Source organism: Temnothorax curvispinosus, unplaced genomic scaffold (genome assembly GCF_003070985.1).
Source record: "Temnothorax curvispinosus isolate PA1 unplaced genomic scaffold, ASM307098v1 QBEX01011515.1, whole genome shotgun sequence".
In the NCBI taxonomy this organism is placed as follows: Eukaryota; Metazoa; Arthropoda; class Insecta; order Hymenoptera; family Formicidae; genus Temnothorax; species Temnothorax curvispinosus.
Genome location: NW_020221295.1, coordinates 380,221 through 403,517, shown reverse-complemented (window position 1 = coordinate 403,517; position 23,297 = coordinate 380,221). Strand labels below are relative to the sequence as shown.

General features: G+C 41.5%; 1 protein-coding gene across 2 annotated transcripts in view; it reads right to left on the bottom strand.

Annotated features, from left to right (window-relative positions):
- Nucleotides 1–18,333, bottom strand: part of LOC112461549 (LHFPL tetraspan subfamily member 6 protein-like) — a 26,034-nt gene extending 7,701 nt beyond the window's left edge. Inside the window, exons 1-5 of one of the 2 annotated variants that reach the window (XM_025026832.1) lie at nt 16,722–18,330; nt 12,079–12,197; nt 7,461–7,636; nt 6,642–6,740; nt 2,225–4,780 (exon numbers count right to left, since the gene is read on the bottom strand). In XM_025026832.1, coding sequence (XP_024882600.1) covers nt 4,641–4,780; nt 6,642–6,740; nt 7,461–7,636; nt 12,079–12,197; nt 16,722–16,811 — 624 coding nt within the window. In that variant the 5' untranslated portion in view covers nt 16,812–18,330 and the 3' untranslated portion in view covers nt 2,225–4,640. Of the gene's footprint in view, nt 1–2,224; nt 4,781–6,641; nt 6,741–7,460; nt 7,637–12,078; nt 12,198–16,721 lie in introns of those variants that run through there. The other variant, XM_025026833.1, reaches the window with a different exon arrangement.
- Between the last annotated feature and the right edge of the window lie 4,964 nt (nt 18,334–23,297).

Below are 23,297 nucleotides of genomic sequence, written 5' to 3'. Positions count from 1 at the left end.
ATTATTATTATTATTATTATTATTATTATTATTATTATTATTATTATGCATGAACATTATTTATAACCATATTTGTCTTTAATGTAATGTTATATTGTAATATATATATATATATATATATATATATATATATATATATATTATAAAGGAAAAATTGTCGCTATACGTAGCGAACGACACAAGATACATATGAGGCGCAAATAGCGATGTTTCTAACTTATTTTTCTAAAAAATTATAAAAAAAAATTATGTTCAGAGAACAGTTATATACAATTATATATTTAAATTTATCGTTTTTTTAATTTTTGTTTAAATCTTAAAATTGAGAAAGAGGATATTTAAAATATTATCTAAAATAATTCTTATATCTCTTATCGTTTCGCGTCAGTATTTACTTGGAATGATGATCGATTGTGCTTCAAAGAGGTCTTTCAATCCCTTAATGTGCGATTGAGCATTTATAAAAAAAAATGTCTCTTATTGTTATGTACATTGTCAATATATGATACCTAAAAGCTCATCAAAATTGGACGGAAGAAAAGAATTGGATATACGTGTATACATTTCCTCGTTAGATCTGGTTATCGTTCGTGTTTTCGCAAATACGAACAAATATATATTAAGCGTATAAAGTTCGTTAATACCTTAAGTGAAACGTAGACTATCGTTCTTACTTCTTGCCTCAAGAGCTCAAGAAACCGAATTATAGAGGGTGGAAATAGTCGCGGCGAAATTAAGATTAAGCAGAAGAGCGGAGAGAGAATAAACTGGCACAGGAATTTGCTCGCGGTCCTTATGGCCTCCCTAAGGACAGTCAAGCAAGTAACTGGTTGCAGAAACGGTACGTTTATGGAGACAGCGAAATGGCTCTGTTCGGCCGCACGATAAGTGCTCGTGGAGTCGAGCGAGCGAAAACACATAAGGACTACGAAGAGAGAGAGGATAACAACGGTTGGCTCTCACCGAAACATTCCTCGTGTTTCTGAACCGTTCTCTTTGCCACGACCCGCCGTATCTCTCTCTCGCTGGTGAACCGATAGCTCAATTAGTCACGAGAACGAACTCGCTTTTCCGGCTATCTCTTTTCCCCACCTTCGGCGGTTGGTGGTGTCGGCCGGTCGCGAGAGAAATGGCCGGGGCGAGTCCTTAGGTTTAGGAAGGAAGGGCGGAAGTCGATAAGAGGCAAAGTGGAATCGGGGAAGCGGCGTTGTGGAAGCGCGTAAGCGAAAGATGGAAGAGGGAAGGATCGGCGTCGGGCGTGGAGAGGCAGGACGAGACGAGCGAGGAAAAAGAAACGGAACGAATGAGGGACGGGATGTTGGAGAATGCGCACGCGAACGAGAGAGGTTTTACCGCGAAAGTTTCTCGAGGGAACGAACAGAACGTCCGCTCTACGAGCGCGAGCAAACCAACCCATCGATCGATAGATCCGGAACCGGCGGCTCGTTTCCTTCACCTTCCTTTTTTTTCTCTTTCTCTTCTGGTAAGTCCCGCTCGGGGGACTGTGCTTCTCGGTGGAAGCCTAAAGTTGCAAGCTCGAAAGAAGAACATGGTGTAGTGGCTCTAGTAGTACTGTGAGTGAATCACGAGTTAACGAGTGAATCGAGTTAGAGGTTTGAGATGCGGAAGTTGCTGAAAGTCTTATTGGAAAATGAGAATACGACGCATATGTTGTTGAGTGCTAGAAGGAAAGTTTTAAAGAAGTCTAATTAAATCAGTTCTCAATTATACGTATACAATTAAAAGGGTTGTCGTTGATATGCGTCGTTGATTGTGTGCTATATGATATTTAAACTGGCAGTTTCTATTTTGAGAGAGCATCTTCGAATCAGCAGGACGTGTTCATCAGAATTCGTAGATTTCGGTGACGCTACCTGAGCGCGTGCATTGACAAACACTAAATCCAGATTGAAGTACTGTTCTGCGAAGCAGATAACGTAAAAAGCTTCCAGTAGTTTCATGACACCTTCGCTATGGAGTATCACGCAATTCGCGATCGGGAAAGCTACGTCGATCCGCGCGGCATGACTTCGTTTCGCGTCAATAACGGGTAACCGAGGTATTTTCGGGATTCCCGACGATTTCCATGGTCAGAGAATATTTCGAACGCACTAACGGAGTGAAAGAGAGCGAGAGAGCGAGAGCGAGAGAGAGAGAGAGAGAGAGAAAGAGAGAGAGAGAAAGAGAGAACGAGAACAGTAACCATATCACCGCGGGTTTCACGATGAAACGATTTTTATCAGACGCGCGACAGTGGAGGAACCACGGCGAGTCCGTTTATTTCATGCGTCACAATAGAAGCGCGCGTGTGTGCGTGTGCAGCCCGAAAAAAAGCTCCGATTAATCCGATGCAAGAAGTAAGCGGTGCGTGGAGAACCCGCGCGAGCGGAGCGTGCTCCGGCGTGTTTGTTCAGCTTGGATTTTTATCCGGCCAATAGCGGTGCCTTCACCGAATAACGCGCGGCCATCGTTTGTGCGCGCCGTTCCGTCAGCACGTGAAATTCAACCGCGCCCGCAATTGCGAATTTCACCGGGGCTAACCCATACACACCTTGCTTACATACGCGCTCCGAATATTACGTTTTTTATATCGCACAGGTACCCAACCGCGGGCTATTTTTTTTATTTGTATAAGAAGCTGTATAGAGTGGCTCGATATTCACGAGACGCGTATCGCGACAGTGAGATTTTGTAGCCAAATTGTAACGCCTTTTTGCCTAATAAGAACTATACATTAATTCGTTCGTGAATTTTCGAATGACGGGGAATAAGAATAAAAACGACTTCTCGCGCGTCACCTCACCGTCGTGGTTTGCAATCATTAAAAGTTTAAACGAGAATATCAAATATTAAATGAAAAAATATTTCTCTTTATCCAACTGGCCAACGCGACTTTTTGATTCTTCCCTTTGAAAAAAAAAGGACGTAGTGAAAGGCCTGTGGACAGTTTGGATAGAGAAGCCGTGATACAAATAAACTACTACCCGCAGCTACCCCAGAACCTTTTCTCTCTGATCCTTTTATCTTTTAATTACGCGGATTTCGCCACTCGCTTAAATTCTCCGCCCGCTTTTCCGACTTAAAGCCAATTTTCTCAACGCGATTCAATATGGACAACAATTTATCACTCGATAAAGTAGTGCCAACGAATCTCTTACGTAATATAACAGTCTTGTATTAAATTATTAGAGAAAAGATATCTCGTAAGAGCAGGGAGAAAACTGGATACAAAGAATAACACCCCAACAATAAAATCTGGAATCGTAGATCCAAATAAATTTTAAGAGAAACGCTAAACCGACACTCACGGTTGATCCAACGCATTACTCCCACGAAGGAAATAGCGTCTTGAGCGGAGAATTCGAGAGACGAGGATAAATAAAAGGTACGTGTAAATCTCTGGAGAGCCGAAACGTTCCGCGCGCCTTCGCGATCGATATATCCGAAAGAGTTTCGGACCGTGGGAAACACAGTGATTCCCAGTCCTCGAGAGGAGCGTGCAGCAGCAGCCCGTCCAAATACCGTGATCGTTACGGCGCATCTGAATGCGGATTCCCGATACGAGAGCGGAGGAGAGAGGAAAGGAGTGTCCGTCTCCCCGTCCGGCTCCTTTCCAGTCACCGTGTGTATTCGCCCGGCAAGCGAGCTTCCCGTGCGAATTGAAAGTGCTGAAAGTCCCGTCGAGGCGAATTGCCAATTGCTTCGTCGCTCCCAGCCAGAGGCTTACTGCGGCACGGAATTGGAAATACCGTGGCGCGGCTCTGTCGAACCGTCTAGCGTTTGCCGCGAGACAGGACTATAGGATTCACTCTAGCGTGTATATACATACGTACATATGCAGGTTGCTATATACAGAGACGCAGAATTTGCTTCGTGGAAAGGGTGGTAGGTACGCGTTAACCTGTCAAAAGTTTAATCCATCTCTCGAGATCCGCGGATCTCTTGTGATTCCGAAATCTCGCAGATCGTTCCTAGAGAAATATCAATTGTATTGGTCAAGAGATTATGGAGAGTGCCTTAAACTTCACGAATCTTGTTGTTTCGTCGAAGATAGCATTCTCTGGAGAAACAGAGTTTGTGTCTGCTCAGTTTAGACCGCTACAGATCATTCGATGAACCAAAGATTAATATCCTTTTGAGCTGTCAACTCGTACCTACCTACCCCATTAATTTCACTTCAATCATTAATCGTTTCATCTGTCGAATACTATGAGATCGCGGTACTCATTTATAAAATACGTCTCGCCGATCCGTATTGTGAGTTAACGTCAACATTAACGGATCTATTCGTGTACGCAGAAAGTGCATCCCACGCGTTAAACCTTCGTGAAACGTGCGAAAAAATTCGTGCTCGCGCCCAGCTTGAAAAATACACCTATACACATGCACGCGCGATGAGAATGCGAATCATGCATGCGCGCCGTAAGCCGTAACGCGCGCGAGATTCCGCAACGCGCGGAATTCGTGTTCGTCCGCGCGACGACACATACACGTATGTCTGGCTTCGAAGGATCGCGCGTACTCACGTACGCACGGCGCGTGCACGCAACAGGCGCGCGTGATCAACAGACCGTGACGATGGAGAGCGTGGTCGTCTTCGGCGAGGCATAGGCATGTATCGACTGGGAGTACCTTGACTGTCAAATGCGCAGGGGATCCGTGTGCGAGTTCGCGCCGTCGGGCTTGTGTCTCGCCGCGCAGAAGCTCAGGCCGAAGCACAGCATCAGCAACGCCACCGAGCCGACCAGCAAGTGACTCGACCAGGACACCGAGCACTTTCCTGAAACAGATGGCATCCGTCCGTCATCGACTCGACTCGATGATCTCCCTTAGCGAAACCTCGACGGCGATCCGTAGCTACCCAAGAGAATCCCCCCAGGGAATAGCTCGGTCGGCCTAATCGTCGTACCGAGGTTGAATATAATCCTCGCTTGTAATGACTTAATCTGCACACCGAGCTAAGCTAATAAATCGAGGTGGACGGATTGTCTTACGACACGGAATAAAGAGGATAATTGATTGCTGCTTTTTAAGAAATTGCAATTAGGTAAAGAATTGCATCTTAACGACGCAACAGCTGGGTAAAAAATATTACTGCAATATTATTACAATTACTTTTAAATATTATGTAATTCATTTTGTTAGTTTTAGATAATAATTAATCTTGTTGCTACTATAAATAACTAATTTTTGCAATAAAAGTATAAGCAGAGAGAGAAAGAGAGAGTAGCGTTCTATTATAATAATTGACATTCTATTTAAACCGGATGATAATATTATAAATGAGCGTAATAATATGTAACTGATATTATTATTGACGTAAATGGAACATACCTAAAACGTATCAGATCTAATTTAGCGCTAAAATAATAGAGATGTTAATTGCGATTCGGTAATTGGGAATATACGGTAGCGTTCGGTTCGAATAACTTTAGGTAATAAGAGCCATGTAGTGATTCGACGAGCACTCGCGCTTCCATCAGAATTTATGAATAAGTTTAATTTTCAATCCACAGGAGGTATCGCTTAACTTAACGGTACCCTCTCGAAATACATGCAATTCGGCCATCGCTCTGACGTTGGTTTTGACGTCGGTTTGACCCACCGACCCGGTCTATTCCTGTGGCACTCACCTGGGATTGCTTGTCACCTGTGCGCCGAATAGCACGGATTATGCGTTTCGGCTGGGTATTCGATAACCCCTTAAAATCCTATCAAAAAACGAACGCATACAACTGCGACCGCGTACAAAACGTCCCGAAATTTCCGCAGTTAATTTTAGCGATTTTTCTTTCGCAAAATCGCCTTTTCGCGTAACTCAGAAAAATGTCAAGATATTTTGATAGAATTATACAAAAAAAATTCAGATTATTTTAACGCTTCGATTTCTATTCGATGCAGCAGCTAGACGAATATTTTTGTCGGGTTTTATCGCGCAGTTAAACCGGATGTGGATTTACCGGAGATGATCTGCGTGCGAGATACAACGTATGCATCCGTAGCCACGGCAAATCAATAACGGATCATCCGGGAATTGAAAGGCAAATCAACGGATCGCCAATGTCGAATCGCATCGTTACGTACCGCGCTGGGGAATTACGGCAAATCAGAACCTACATCCGGAGGTTAGCGAGACGTGAATTTGTGCGTCCCGCGAAGTTACAAGAGCCATAAGTTTCGACTAGTTTATGTAAATAAAGTCTCGAGGAACGGCTGTAGATCGTTAAGTGCTCGATAAAACGCTCCGGGAACTCGCTTGCGAAAATGCGGAAAGTTCCATTACCGATTCTAGTCCATCGTCGTCATCGTTGTCGTTGCCGTCATGATAGTTACGTCTTAAGAGTAATCACGTATACAGACACACGTCCGCAAATTTCGCCGTGCCGCATCGAAACGGCAATTTCTCGCTGAAGACGTCGTTAAACTAGGAAACGAGCAACTAAGGCGCAACTCTCGTCGCGCGCGCGCACGTGCGAGCGCGTTAATTAGTTATCAAATTAAATCGATAACTCGCGCGCCGCATTCCGCCGGAATTAAGTTCCGGCACCATTCCACTCGGCTCGCATCCCGCATCCCGCGGTACCGTCTGCATCGCGTTCCCGCAGACTCGAAAATGATGTTTGAAGGACGAGAGTACTCACCGAGATTGTAAACGTTGGCCCCTTTCCCACAGGATTCGCGTACCTCCCGATTATCCCAGCCTATCGGATACATGACTAGACCGCCGCATATCATCGCTGCTGTAACAAGCAAATGAAAATGGCCTATCAATTTTTAACTACACGCGCAAATTTCAGCTGCTATTAAAAACCGTCCGCGTCGGCCAATCTGATCTGTTCATTCTTCTGTAGAAGTGATAATATTGTTAGGAGATAATAGGCTCTCTTTCCCTTGAAAATATTATAAACATGAAGAACATGAACATTTTAGTCAAAAAAAGCACTGTTCATTTCGTGATTTTAACATTGGGTTTTGCTTTTCTCCTGAGAAATCAGTATTACCACATTCTCGACTTCATTCCGTATCGATCATGTCGCACAGAGTTCTATGACTCTATCATTTTTCGAAAACGACCCTTGAATGCAGAAAAGGAGCAAATCGAGAATAACGAACTTGGAGCGCGTAAATGGAATACGTCAATAGTAGAAGAAGAATGACGTTGCCATGATATCTATTTTATTTGGGGACAGTTCATTATTTCGCTGCAAAATGCGAATCTTTCGCAGTTCCGTTGAGTTGGCGTCAATTTGACGAGCGAACGGCTTGTCTTTTTAAAGGTGCATTATTTTTTCTCTCTCATGCTCAATAAAAAGGGTTCAAAGCCTATTTTATCTTATTCAACGATAGGCGGAAAATATTTCTCTTCCCAAATTGATAACGGCACATTTGATGATAATGACATGTTGATGTAGGTATCGCTAAATTATGAATTGCAAAAAATATACTCATAATATACTCACCAGCGAACAATTGTAAGGAGCCTAGAATTCTCGTGTGTTTCGGCGTCCTGAGAATATGCGGGAGGAATGACGACGCTGCTGCTAGAAGCGTTAGAGCGCCGATCACTGCGATCGCGACGCCGATTCCCATTGTGACTGTGCTCGCCTGCCACCAGGCACTCGGTATGTCCCAAAAACTACAACGAAAATTGCAGTTTATGATGGAAAATTCTCTCAATAAATAAATAAATTAATTAGGAAAAAATTAATTAAAAATCTCGTTGTTTGAAAAAGAACATAATTTTATGTGTGAGAGAATGTCCATAACATAGATTTATCAAAATTTTTGAATATTTCTCGCGATATTTTATTATATTTCCTGGTATATTCAACATTATGTTGCAATTACAACAAAAGGATTCACATCGAATAGTTATTGGAACAAATATAACATTTTATTTATTAGTTGTAATAGGACGATTCGAGTAACATTGAAGCTCCAATCGGCGTACAACGTATTCATCGCGAATTTGATGAAATAAACTTTATTCATTATTTACATATTTGTCTTTCTACATTAATCAATAACAACGTGTGCAGTTTATACGACAAAATTAGCGCGGATTTATCGAGCCAGTGCCTCAAGCAAAACGGAGCAAATATATTTTCATGTAATTATATCCTGATGCAATAATATTACGGGAACTAACTCAAACGTAAAATCATTTGGCTAATGCATTTCGATGTACGATTAAAATTTTCACGGAGAAATTAAACAAAGTTAAGCTAAATTATATTATTGTTTACAGAATTTTCTGGTATTTTGAACAGGAATTAGTAATTTAATGGCATCGTGAAATTTGTAACACAATTTCTCAGCTGATATCTTTGTGTCAGAATCGTGACTTGAATCTCTTACACACCGAAAAAATATTCTATAATTCACCGATGGAATATAATAAAGTAAACAATTACGTTGACAATTACGCAAACGAACTTTGCGTTTCATAGAAATTCAAAAAAATATAACGTTGAATATATTCCAAATAAAGAATCGGCTCTGAAATTGCCGATGCCGAAAAGCGAAAGGGTGATGCGGCAGGATATGGAAACGAACGGAACGTAACTATGCGGAATATTTTTCGTTCTATGCAAATATTATTCGCGAGAGATATCGTCGCGTAAAATATCGTATTATCTGTTTTTAGCTTCCCGAAGTTTTGATCCGTTAATCACAACCAAACGCAATATTTTTTGCGGCGTGCAGTCTAACGTAAAATATTGTATATTGTTCGCTCTTTTGTTGCGTAAAAAAAAAATGGATTATCAATCGAAGCGAGCACTGCGAAGTTAAAAATGCCCCTCGTTTCTCATACATTTTCGTAGCTATTCCCTCGACCTACTATTTATTTCGAGGGTGCTAACTCGTACAGCTTTTCTGTGTCAGTTGATTTTAAATAAATCCAATTCTCAAAATATTTTTAACTCACATGTATTGAAATGGCGTTGCAATAAGTGGAACAGCAAAGAATATCCCCAGTATATTAGTAATAATAATATAAATGATATCTTTGAACAATTTAAGAAATTATTTTATAAAGCTCGCCGCGAAACGAATCGTCGATAAATTACTGAATTGACTCCACGCCGAAAGGTAACGTTTATGGAACTATCGAATCATCTCGATTTGCAGAGACCGGCTATTAGCACTTATAGTGCCTGCACCGCTTGCATTAGGGGGAGGAAGAGAAGGGAGAGAAACACATTTCGCGTGCATACGATTATGCTATCGGGCGCGTTTGGTCAATCGGGGAATTGCTTGTGATACAACCGACACTTTCGAAAATCAGATATTGAAACAGTTGTAATGCGGACTGACAATGAGTGAATCTACATTGGGTGCTTTCCAGTTAACGACACAAGTCGACACAAGCGTAACTCTATCTTTGTCATTCACTAGATGTTGGAAAAAGACAGAATGACGCTTGTGTCGACTTGAGTCGCTAAATGAAAAGCACCCATTTGTGATGCTGCGGATGGAAAAAAAATGACTTAATACGTGGTAATCGAAGTGTATCTTGCAACGTTAAAAACGTCGACATCAAACTCTGCAAAAAAGTCTGTCGTTAAGATTAAATTTTCTTTAAAAGTCTGCCGGCATCGCTATATCTTCTAATCGACAAGGGATGAAATCCAACGAGTGGATGAAACTTTATTCGGTCACGAATGCATTGCAGATGAAAAAGGAATGAAAACGTAGGGCGGCTTCGGATAGTACCCACACCATCCGACCTACATACATACGAATTTGCGGAAATTAAATTAGAGATGCATATTTTTATATCTTTTTCCGTAGCGAGATATCGTTGGAAAAAGTATAAGCGGAATTAAATCTGCGAATGACTCATTATCAGCGCTCGTGTTTGCCACACGGTATTCTCTCAGTGGGAAGTACGCTTTTTTGCAGAGAAACCTTCCACAGATATTAAGACAATGCTATAATCTCATCTTTAGTTACATTGTGATAATAGTTATATACTTTAATTAACGTGATGTTAACGTCAAAATCCTTCTCGCTTTAAAACTAACTCGAGAGTATATATAAAGCGCGTTATAAAATAAAGTTCTGTCCGTTGACGAACGTTTTGAAAAATACATAATAGTGATGTACGCACGTCAACTTTATTTTCTGTCTTTTCCGCTATTGTATACGTACTCTCGTGAAGTAAGAACAATCTCCATACAATTCCGTACCGCTGTTGACATCATCAATACATATGTAGCTAAATCGATCATATTGTCCGTCTACAACTCATATGAGGCGCAAAATTGCAATTCTCTTTTCACGAATAGCGAACAGATAAAACTCATCGATTCAGGCAACATTAAATTAAACTTGAGATGAATTACTATTTCCGCGGCCATCTGCGAAACGAAACATATTGCGGACGGGTCCAAAAGTGATGCACGAGTGCGGAGTGTTAGATCGATTAACGAATTCCGGGGATGACGATAAAAAAGGATAGGAAGTTTCCATAATTTGTCACGGGTCGTTGCGTCACTTTTGCCACATACGCGCAAACCTTGCGCGTATTTTCGATCACGAATCCTGGAATAAATCCCAATTTCTGTTTTCAACACTTTCACCGATCCTACGAAGCAAATACGGGGATTCGATCGTTCAGTTGCGGATAGTACTGGCTAAAAAACATATGATACATAAATACCTTCATATTTTGCGCTGGAAATGCAAACAAATCTGATTAATCACGCGTGTGCACGCGTTTTATCGTGATTATTGTTACGTTCATTATTATGATTATTATCGGTACCACAACGCAAATAAATGTATACCGATTAGTTTCCTATATTGATATTAATAATATTAAAATTATTAATATTATGGAAATATGTTTTCATGCATACTTAATGCACGAAAATTTATTTTAATGCAAGCTTAATGCAAGTTACGTGTAACTTATATATATTTTTAATTACAAAATGCAGTTTATAATTCTTGTTTATCGTTTTTGTTACAAAGACTGAAAATATCTGGTTTTAACTCAATTATTTTTGCACATTTTAGAAGCTCAAGAGGATTGATCGTGAATTAATTCCTGTATTAAAAGGCAAAAGTGGTTCGTTTATTTTAGGTAAAACAAACAAGAAATAATTATTTTCTTTTTGGAGTGAACTTATGATTTGCTATGTAATTCTGAGTTCTGTGCACAAAAAGGAAAAAAGACCGCCTCGTTTCTTTTGCTTCCCCCCTGCTCTTTATAATTCCCTTTGTTAATAATAGTCTTTCAGTTTCAATGCCGCGGGGCGACCGCGATTTTTACGACCGCGCACGCGACGTAAGAACTGACGTAGTTCACGAAGAAAGTTTTTATAGTGCGGTGTGGCTGCTCCGTTTTCCCGCGCGATCACGACATCCGTGCGAGGTATTCCGCGGGAAATTATTCCACGGGCCACTTGAGTTCGGCTTAAATTATTCAGATTCGCATTCCGAACTAACCCGTCCGTCGTCGAAACTACAAATTTTATCCCATCGCATGCGGGCCACAAATGCGTGCAAATCTTTTTTTGCCACGCGCGCGGCATGCTTTGTATATTTCAAATTCCACGTAAATTTACGATAAATGTTCATTACTAGTAAGCGTTTATAATCCTGTTTTATGTTAATTAGATTGTACGACGTCATACGTACTAATTATAAATTAATAAGTAACATATACAAAACATTTTTTTTAATATATATATAAACATATAATAGAATACAAATTTTACTCCGTATCGTTGTCAGAGGCAGCGAACATATGACTTTAATTTGATAATATAACGATTCGTTTATTTCACACGCTGCACAGTCTTTCTCGTGTGAATTATATTTTTTTACATTACAGGAGATCTCGTTAAAACGAGATAATTAAAGTCGCGTTTAACGAAAGGCATCCGGCATTCGTTGACGAAATCGTTATCATTTTAGTCGATCGCGGCGCAGAATGACTCACGAGAACGACTCGAGCAGATTCGCGAACAACTGTTCTTCGCCTCCTCCTGCTCCTTGGAGAATCGTAATCGTAGCTACGTGCTTGTGCTTTGATATATAGGAATATAGCGTTGCGAGAATACGTACCTGGAGTACCTCGCGCACTCGTAAACTATCTCGGGCGTGGCGTTGGGCGCCCTGATTCGCGGATAGTTGCAACGCCGAAAGGAACTGAAGTACGCGTCCGCTTTCCCCAGCAGTCGTCCCTGAAATACACAAGGCCGCAGAAATACGGCAATTACGCTACTGCGTTTTAGCGACAGGCTTTATATAATAAAACTATACAGAGCATCGCGCGAAGCTCGCTAACTTTGATATCTAGAGAGCTTAAAATTAAACGGCCTGATAAAAAGTCGATTAAAATGCAATAGAGCTCATAAATATTAAAGAAATTTGCAAACTTAATTTCATCCCCCTAATGTAATTTTCCTGAATTGTTTGTAGAATGGAAGGTAATTGCAGGAATAAGATGAAGAATATTTGAATAAGTGTAAGGTAGAAACGTTGACGTCAATTTGACGTCATTTGAATGCTGCTGATTCGTGACACGAAGATCCTAGCTTCGCGCGAACATGCAACAGCAAGAGACTTGTGCATTCTATTCATTTATATGCGAAGGCGATGGTACAGCAAGGGAAATTTTCTCCTCTTTCCAACAGATTTTACACGGCGCCAAAGAAACGGAAAATGTCTCGCCGTTCTGTTTGAATGCTTTTGATTGCTTCTCTTAATACGGAAAAAATATAGCGCGACCGTCTGGCGGAGGAGGTGGTCGTAATAAGCTTGCTTGTCGTTTGCCAAATGCCGTTTCCTTCGAGCACATTCCTCTTTTCGCGTTTGTTTCCATTAATAAACTGTAATAAAAGTCCCCGACTAAACATAAAATTGCATGATTTTATAAATAAGTTCTTATTTTTTTAAAGAGCTTTTCATTCCGTGCTTATAAATAAATCTCTACGTTTTTTGAAATAAAAAATATATGTAATAAAATAAGTACCTCTAATTACAAAAAAGAATTAATTATCGCAATATATTTTTTGTTGAAAACAATATTTTTTAAAGTTTGTTTTTCTAATGTAATAACCAAATAAATTCAACCAAAAATTATAGCATTAAATAAAGAAACTGTGAAAAAGATCGCATTATACATGTATAAATACACACATAGAGAAATAATATATCACTTATAAAAAATTATATATTATTTATGTAATATATGAAAAGTGTACGTTTATATAAAAATTTATTAGTAATATACATATTTATTTTATACAAATTTGATGCCACAAAATGTAGCACTTAATTTGCACTGATAAACCTATACATATATAAATCTATAAAAAATGAAAGGAGATAAAAGTCATGTAGAGAAAATAATTAATTCCAAAGAGAAATCCCCCATCCGTTAATTAAACCGTTGAAACGCTTTGGATAACAAGATTCCTTTTGTAACAAGGCTTCCCTTATAGCTCTAGAGTCTAGATTCCTCCGGTGATTCGCTATACCGCGAACCGATACGTCATTAATCCTAAACAGTACAAACGAGCTTTCAGAAACGAATCATATCCAATATCAACAGTAACGAGATCTCAGAGAAACAAACTGTAACTTATCTCACCATCCACGAACCGAAAGCCTTAAGGACGTTCTCTCGTCCTTATACTAGAGAAAATCGATTTTCATAGGATTTTCTTGAAACTGTGAATATACGTTAATTTAGGTGTGCTCCATGCGTGGTATAAATTTCAGTACCTCTTCCGGTATAAAAAAATCAAGATACTGAGCCTCAAAGTTTCAACTTTTACTAATGAAAAGGTTTTCCAGGCTAAACGGTAAGAGATACGAGGTTGACCAAAAGGACCAAAGTTGCTCCTCTCGTCGAGTTCTATAAGGAAAAAATGTCAAAACTAAAAAAATTAAATTTTAAAATTTTTTTTTGAAATGTTGAGGCTCAGTATCTTTATTTTTTATACCGAAAGAGGTACTGAAATTTATACCACGCATAAAGCACACCTAAATTAACGTATATTCACAGTTTCAAGAAAATCCTAAGAAAATCAATTTTCTCTAGTATAAGGAAGAGAGAACGTCCTTAAAAGGATTTATCAAAGTCGTTTCATGTACGAAGTTAGCTGCCTAGAGAAAATGCAAAATAAATTCGAAGCGGAAGAAGTTGCGATTTTCTGACCGTATAACACTGAAAAGCGGAACTCTATCTTTCGAGAAGCGGTTTCCGGTTGCAACGCGACGCGTAGAATATGAACAATTTGGCCGCAAGTGCGGACTCCGTTTGTAAACTACCTCGAATCTGCGACAACATCGGCCAGGCCAAGTAAAGGCAAGTAGTAGTCACACGAAGTACAAAGTTACCCTCTACTCGACGATATTCGCCTCATCAACTTCTCTCTACCAAGTTGCCGGTACCCAGAGCGTTCTTGTCTCATTCAAGAATCTTGTACGCGTAACGAACGTCTCGGTAAGTTTCAAGGACCGAAATTTTGCCTCGCGTCACAGCCAGAACTTTCGTTACGCTTGTTGACAATCCCGGACTGTAGTTAGAGTGAAATCATTCAATTGTGTGAATTACGGTACTCGACAACGTAAGCACGTCGTTATTTTATCACGTTATTATAATTATCACTACGATCTTTAACAAATATTTTTATTAACCTTTCTATTTATTGATGTATTCTAGAAAGTTTTAGATTAATAAACAATATAATAACTTTGAATCCTCTATCATATTTGTTGGTACAATATATTGATATATAAGCTTTTCTTTTTCGCGTATTACTTTTATCACAAATATAAATTTTTCTTCAGTTTGCTTTCTTAACTTTGTCAAACTACCAATTACGTTACAATACGTAACGAATATCTGTATATTAAGACATTTACACCGTAGAACTAATGTTTCAGTTTCGCTCGTGGTTTAGAACGAAGAATCTGATTACTATCGCCGCTCTACAATCCATCTTGTCGGACGACTCGAGCTCGTTCGATTTCTCACGTTTTCTTTGCTCTCCTTTTACCTCTTATTTCTCTAGCTTCTCTGCTTTTCTTATTTCCAAGTTGCTCTTTTCTCACCACTCTCCGCTCTGTATTTCGCTTCTTTGTCGCAAACTCCGCCGCTATTCATCTCGTCCGATTTTACATCTTGCGCACGAACGGATGGATGCAAAAATAAAAACGTAAATAGCTAGTAACATTATCTACTGTATAATATTCAACGTGAATAATGTTACAATTTTATCATAACGTTAAAGCTCGCGAATGTGCAAAGGTGCTTTAAAACGAATATCCGGAATATCCTTTAATCCGCGTTCTGACAAAGGCACGCTTGCATTCCCGGCTCTCAGCTAATTTATTGAAAGATACATCGATATACGTATAATTACATTTAATCGGATTACACTTAACTACACGGCAGGAATGAAAAATTAATAGGAACGGACATTGAAGAACAGCCGTTGCGCCGTTCTCGTAGTTCGTAACTCGATCTTGGTACGTAAGTCTTGAAATTCAAGTTCGCGAGTTTTAACCGTCTAATTTCTCATTAAACGGCTGAGAGAGTGATAAATATATTACCGCTTGAATATTCGAACGAGTGTAAAAAGCACACGATGTAAGAAGCAACGTAAGACAAATATACAAATTCCGTTCTCTCATGAATTATAACTTCAACGTAGATGTGCTGCGTGCCATAATACGCTAAATCGTTCATTAGTCAACAAACTTGACGTCTTATTAAAATCGCGAAATGTTCTCGGCATGTCGTTCAAAGCTCACAAAATTATTGACATCTGTACTTTAGTAGCCAAACACGCAAATTTCGTCGTTCCTATCGCGGCGCAGTGCCTATTAAATCGCTTTACGATCGTGCCAGAGAAATTGTCGCAGTCGTCAAAATCGTCGATACCAGGCCCTCCAACGATAAGCGAGAACGACTTTCTTCATATCTCCATGTCGTCATCGTCATGTTCGCGGAAAGGCAAAGTTCTCGTGTATATGTACATATACGGCGATACGTTACACGAATGGAAGTCCTGAAAGTGCGCGAGCTACGATCGTACGAAATTCCGAATGATCCTTCGACGATGTCGCAAAAATGCGAAAACCGATGTCGTTTAGTTTTACAGCGATGGAGCGAGAGAAGTGTAGCTACAGCGAACTAGCACTCGATAAGCATAATTCTAAAAGTTGTCAGTCATGCCAGCTAAAAGTTATTGGTCATTCTGTGCTTGTTCGCCAGTTGTGCGATGCATATATATCGGGATATCAACCAGTATATCATCGCAGAACTAATTCAGTTGTGATCGGAAATAATGTTATTTTATCGTATCCGATTGGACGAGTTGCTTTCGTATTTATCGGTACGCTGCTTTATCGCCCCATTAATGTCGCACATTAACGACTATCAGAGTTGCGTCGATGTTGCCGCGCGATAGAAAGAGAAAGCGATATTGATTTGATTATAATGGAGGTATATTTAGCGCTGGGGGTTCGCGCGAGAATCCAAGAAAAACAAAAACCCGAAGATACGGAACTCTCGTGTTTCGTTAATTATTCGCGGCTATCTCATAACTCCCTCAAGATTCTCTCGCGATTAACTGCTATAATCTTTAAAAATTGCTTCAACTCCAAGGAGTTGAAGAACTTTCGAAAGATAGATTCCAGCGTCTTCTCGTAGCGGCATAACGCAATTAAGAGCGCGTAATGCGATCGCTCACCTGTATCCAGTAAGGCAGGTAAAAACCGGAGCACGCCAGGATCGAGGCTACGGTGGACAGAGTAGCCCACAGCACGCACAGCACTGTCATCTCATCGGTTTAGAAGCGTCCGCCTCTCTCTCTCACGCACCGCAGTTCATTCTCCATTCGTGCATGACTGGGGATCGCCCTCCCCTAAGCGGTATCAGGATTACGAACTTCGGCGCATCCGCACAGGAGAGATCGGTATCTGCCTACGTGGACAGCCGATCCCGACAGCTGCTCTCGACAACGTTTTGACCCTTGTCGATGTTAAATCGCCCTCTCTTTACGTCATGGCTGGCAAAAGGCGCCGATCGATCGTGCGAGTGACATTTATTAGGGTATTGATGTTCCTGTCGCGGCTCGTTTGACACTCGCGGGACGTTAATTCCGAAATCGATCGACCTCTTCCTAATCACGGATCAGGACGTGCCTGGCGACGCGTTCTCTCTCGAGTCCGAGTATCCGAGTGTTTTAATCATTCCCTCTTAATCATCGGGTCTTCGTCGTCGTTTTCCGATGTAGCACCGCCGAGAGGCCGCACGCGAAGCCGTTAATTCAGCTTCCGCGAGGAATTACTCCGCTCGTAAAACGTGACCGAGGTGTCGCTCAGAATATCACTTCTCCGAAATGAGTCACACGGTTAATTCCGATTTCCCGCTCTGTGACATGCTTCGCGCCGCAATATTCATATCCGAGTGACGACGAAGCGAGGGCGCGATTTCTCGCTTACGCAGCGAGAAACGAATAAGAAAGTTATCCTTTCAAACGATCGCACAGTTCACCCACTACTCGAAGTTCCATGGTCGATCCACTCCCTTTCCACACCACAACTGCTATCCAGATTCAAGAAGTTCATTATTCCGCAAAACTTATTAACGCCGCTTGTTGATGATTCTTCTTCGACGGATGTCACAAAGATCGCTCCTCGAAGTTACTATGCCATATCGATCGTTGAATCTGGCTAATCGTTCGAAATGCGGCGTTTATCGGAGATAAACCGATAGAAGAAACCCGTGATGTACAAGTCGCATCCTTTGTTTTTTCTGAGTCGCGTTACTAATTTACCAAGAGTCCGTTTTCCATCGAGAATCCACTTGTGGACTTAAGTTCTTGCAGATATAGCACTTCGTTCCGCTGCCAGACGCTTCCTCCGCGGTTAATTATAGACCTGACCACCGTCGCGGCTTCGTTACCCACGCTGCGGTGTACGCTCTCCGCCGCTCCGCCGCGTTCCCGATAAGTGAAGCATTCATGTAATAAAATATTCGTATCATCCGAGATACGATTCATCCGCCTCAAAGCCGGGCGCCGCCACTCTCACGTCCGCGGCGGGCGCGAGAAATCTCGAGGAAATCACGAAGCGGAAAATTGATGTCCAGGTTGACCAGCGTTTTCGGTTGAAATTTTTAATTTCAGCTTGATGACACCCCTTTCTCGAACAAAAGGAGACGAGACGACTGACGACGAGAAGAATATAGCGTGCGCGGATGTTACCCGACGTCGTCGTCCGTCGTCGCGTCGTCGTCGCGTACGGCGCCGCTTCGTGGCTGCGACTGAACGGTTCCGTTCTCCACTCGGAGCGTTCCTCCTCCTCTCATCTCGCCTCTCTCCTACCCATCCGCGCCTGTTCGTGCCGCTCCGCGCCGCGCCGCGACCACACTGTGTGGGAGAACCGAGGACTGAGGGCGCCCAGCGACGCACCAGCATCCAGCATCCCGCTCTTGGACATCTGGCGAGCACACGTCGTGCACGCGTGGAGAACGGCGACACGAATCGCGGATACACGCGTTACACGACGCGACGGACGTGTGCGTGCGCAACGTAACACGTGTACGAATCATGCTGCTCCGTAGACCTCGTATGCTAATGGAATATCAAATAATCGCAATACGTTCACCCCTTTTCCACCCCCATTACTACCCGTTAATCGTCGTTGTTCGAAATTTCCAACGGTGATAAGTTGAAACCCAAAGTAGGACATGGTTAGGAAATATATTATCTCATCGCCTGTTCTTTATACGTAGGTTCAAGCAGCAATTGGAAAATCTTTTTTCCCCTTTATCGATATTTTAACATTAATCTTTCTTGTATTTTTTTCTCTTTTTTCTATGCATACGACACGATCGATACAATGACAAACGAACTCTAACGGGAGTCCCCGGTGTATCGGTTTAGGGATGAAGGGCTCGATGCTTCGGTTGTCATGGATAGGCTAAAATAATTGAGGGCTTATACCACCCATACATACTACTACTATCACTCATTAATAATATATATCGCGACGTATCGTTTAATATAACAAACCGTTCAATTATTTTAGCTTACTATATGGTGTCTCAAAATCATCAGAAATCTTTTTATTAATGGCAGGTTCTTTAATCAATTTAAAGTCAATTTCTCTTTAGCAAGCATGTCGAGGTATCAATAACTTTCGAGGTATTATAAATAATAAAGGAAAAAATATTTTTATTTAATGAGATTTTGCGAAGGCAAATATATTAAGAGAAGAAAATTATATTTAATTAATTTTTTAATTAATTTTATGTATAGTTCATTTTAGGACAATTTTGATTTGCACTAGTTACAAAAATATGTGATCCAAATAATTGAAAAATTACAATAAATATTATTTTTCCAAGAAGACAAGATCGACAAAGAATTTGTCATAAAAGGATAGTCAGTGATTTTCAGACACCCTATATACGATGTTACAATTTATCACCAATCCTACTAGCTTAAGTAGAAACAATTGCACGGCACATGAAAATGAACGGATGAGACAATAAGACAATTCTTGATAGCGCAAACTTGGCATAGATCCAGAAATGATAATACAAGGTGGAATGGTTCGTTGCCAAATCAGAAACACTTGCTTTTGTCACAAAAATCCCCTCTGCTTGAAACACGGAATTAGCTCGTAATTGCTAATGAAATTGTGTATGCCCCAATTCTATGTATATTGATATGAGGCGCTAATGCACAGCGTCACCCCTCTCGCCACAAAGCCTCCCCGGGTTGGAATTGACAATGCGTGTGACCTGCCCCATGCATCGAGCCTTTAGAAATTCGAGAAATCTCGTCAGAGAGTTCAGCGGGAGCGTGTGGTTGGTAAAATTGAAATGTCTCGACCAGTGAAAGCACCATTTGGAAACGTTATGATTAAAGAGACTCGTTACGCGTTACGTAAAGCACGATACGAGAGATATTCTTTTATTATTTTTTATGTAATATTATCTATACCGCACACGTGTATATATCCAATATATTTTTATTATGTATTCATATTCGTCTTACATGTAGATCGCTCGTTTGGTAAATCCGCAACCGCATTGTTGTTCTGGGCAGCTCTGCTCCACGTCCATTGTGGAGAACCTCGTTAACATTTCCATCATCCATCATCGACATAGAGACGCTCTCGGTCGTTCCCGCCGGCTATCGACGAACACGGGTGGTCTCGTTTGGCACCGGCTATCAGTCGCATTAGGAAAATGAACTGTTAGTTTTTCTCCGCAAGCGTAGGACAACGACAAATGCAAAAAGCCGTGAAATAAGAACGAAAGCTGGACCAAAAAACAAGCGTGATAAAAAATGGGGAAAAAAAACCGGAAAAGGGCAGATCGACGACTCGCGACGAAAACATTTTGCGTGAAACGGTAATGAGACTTTTCTATTCTGCTGGATTGCGCAGGAGAAAGCACGAGCCTTTCATCCATCGCTCGGCTTTTCCATGCATGCGCGCATATATATGTGTGGATGCATGTGTTCAAATTAAGATGATCCGACACGCTGGTGGGACGAGTAAATGGTTTTAAGTGCGGTAAAGTCTCATTTCGCTGTAAATATTATCGAGTTTTATGGTCGACGCTCTAACACGCGCACTGCCGCGAAATATCGTTTGCGTAAGCACAGTTTTATGCGCTGCTTTACCCGCTCGGTTACACCGCATTACCGCTGGCTATAACATCGTCGCAACAATAATTTTAATCCACCATCAATCGACGAGCGTTCGCGAAGAGATCGTCAAAGGGAGATCCGAGGAGAAACAGCGGTGAATGCAGTGAAATTTTCTGAAAACGGAGAGCGAGCTCCTTCCCTACGATATCATCGCGCCAGTCCCGAGTCTCCCATCTCCGAACGAGAAAAGCGCTATCCCCTCAAACAGATTATGAGTCCCGGATTTATTTTTACGACCGGCCAGATCCCAGCGTACTCATCTCTGCGTTGAGGAGGAGGAGGAGCAGGAGAAGGCGAAGGACTGATACCAGCTCCCGACTCCCGGTTGATTCGATAGCGGTGCTTCGAATCATGACACCGTAAAATATATAACGGCGCTTTTTATAGAAAGCAACGCGAGCGAAAATAATCATCACCGAGCGTCCAACGATCTAGAAGGAGAAGGGGTGAAATCGTTAGATCACCCTTTCATTCAAGTATATCACAGACGAGAGCAATGAGCAACGCATCATTCCATTTGATGCATGACATCAGAATTGATTTAATGCACGTTTTCGCGTGCATCGTAAACCGCGGCTGATTACCCAGCTAGGAAATTGAGATACAGACGGTACGCGAGACGTTGTTCCTTCCTCCATTCGCGCTCTTATCTCTAACTCTATTTGCCCGGGTAATGAGCTTTCCGCTACCATATCGTCGTCGCTAACGTTACCGTGGAGTATGCCAACTCCACGGACGTTTGCCCGTCCATAGAAATTTCGCGTGCATGAAAAATAACGGGGGTTATCGGCCTCCGCTATCATGGGGCTGAATACATTCCAGACAAATTATGTATCGCTGGGGATCAAAGACAGGCGACGGCTTAAAAAAGATGATTTATCAGATAGCGACCTCGCTTCCGACTGTTATGGTACGATGCGTCAAACGAAGTGCTGCAGGCAAATTGCGCACGAATCCTTCTCTCTTTTTCTGTCTCTATCTTCCGCAATGAGGGAGATTTTACAAAAGGAGATCGAGCTGAGGATATATAGCCTCGCGCGCGGCGCGCCGGATCGAGAAAAGAGTCTTATCTTCGTGCGACCGCGAGGTTGACTGCTGAATAAATACGGTCGATTCGATCTGCCACCAATGAACTTTGCGATTTGCTCGGCTCGGTCAGTGCCCTTGAAACGCTGTAAAATGTGAAGACGTGAATTGGAGAACGGTAAAAGCAGGAGAGGATAAAGGAAGGCGAAAGAATGAAAATATCGGGAGGAATGACCATTTCTGTAGCATTAAATTCAATGTAAGAATATTTGTAGGAAAGCAATGTGGCGCAGGAATAGATGTACATTTTAAATTTGCGAATACTGCTCTGTGCACGCTAGCAAGAACTCGTCGTTCTTGTTACATAACATTCATACGATATGACGGCAAACTCGCATTCATATTTCACGTAGTATTACACAAATAGTTGGCGTTTTATATGACAGATCGGTGTAATAGCGAGGGCTCTCCGCAAAAAGCAGCAGTTACAGAATCGCGTTACATGGAAAAACTACGCCGTCCTCTCGCACACACGAGAAATCGAGCAAATTCCTCCCTTTTCTCACTCGGTCGAATTAATCGTTCCGCCGGAAAGAATTCATTTCCTTATAGGCGCCTAATTACGTGCTTTTTGTCGATCGTTCTACGTATCATCTGATTTGTCTATCGCCATCCGATGTGAGAGAAGGAGAGAGACATGTCCCGATGGAGAATCAGTTGACATCATGGCTTACTATAGCGAAGCGAACGTAAAGTTGTAAAGGAAAAAGCAATGTGAATTTACCAGAGATGTATCCTCGATCGAGAGCGATAACTAGAAAATTATTATCTTTAGTTAGTCTCGATTTTTTAACCGGAAAATTGAAAGACCGAAATAATATTTCTGTGAATTAGCGTTACCGCATGCTGTTGCCTGTCCAATCTTCATCACTGTCGCGTATAGCTTGGTGGGGCTTAGGTATGCTGTCGACAAGTTTTTCTGACGTAGTCTCGAAATAATGGTCGCCACGTGGCTCCGGCATGACGCTTGTTTTAAAATAAAATATTTTTTCTTTCTACAAGAATTTCTGGCTGAATCTTAAACAGATTGATCGTTTATATGCAGGAAACTCTTTAGATAGAAGGCGTAACGGAATTATTATCAAATCATATTTAGAATTATGCGAATATCTTAATTAAATGCTTTCAGGAGTCGAGAAGACAGTTTAGTCTTACAGACGGTAACAAAGCTAGAATGTTTGCCAGTTAATAAGAGTAGCAGATAGTTGTGCGGAGTCTGCAATGCCGCTATTGAGTACTTAAGTGACAGGATTCCAACTTGAGCCAACGTCGGGGGTCAGACCGACGTCGGCGCCGACGTCGGCCTCGCCGTCACTCCCGACATAGACGACGTAGACGTTAGGTGGGTAGCATGCTAATGAACTCGCCTACCAGCGCGGAACTTATAATTTGCTAGGAGCACTTTAATCAAAGAGCAACGGGCAATTACAATCATTCTTGGCATCTCTCACCCGTTCTCCTTATTTCGATTCGTTTTGAGTCTGGCGCGTAAAAAAGATTACGGTAAAAAAA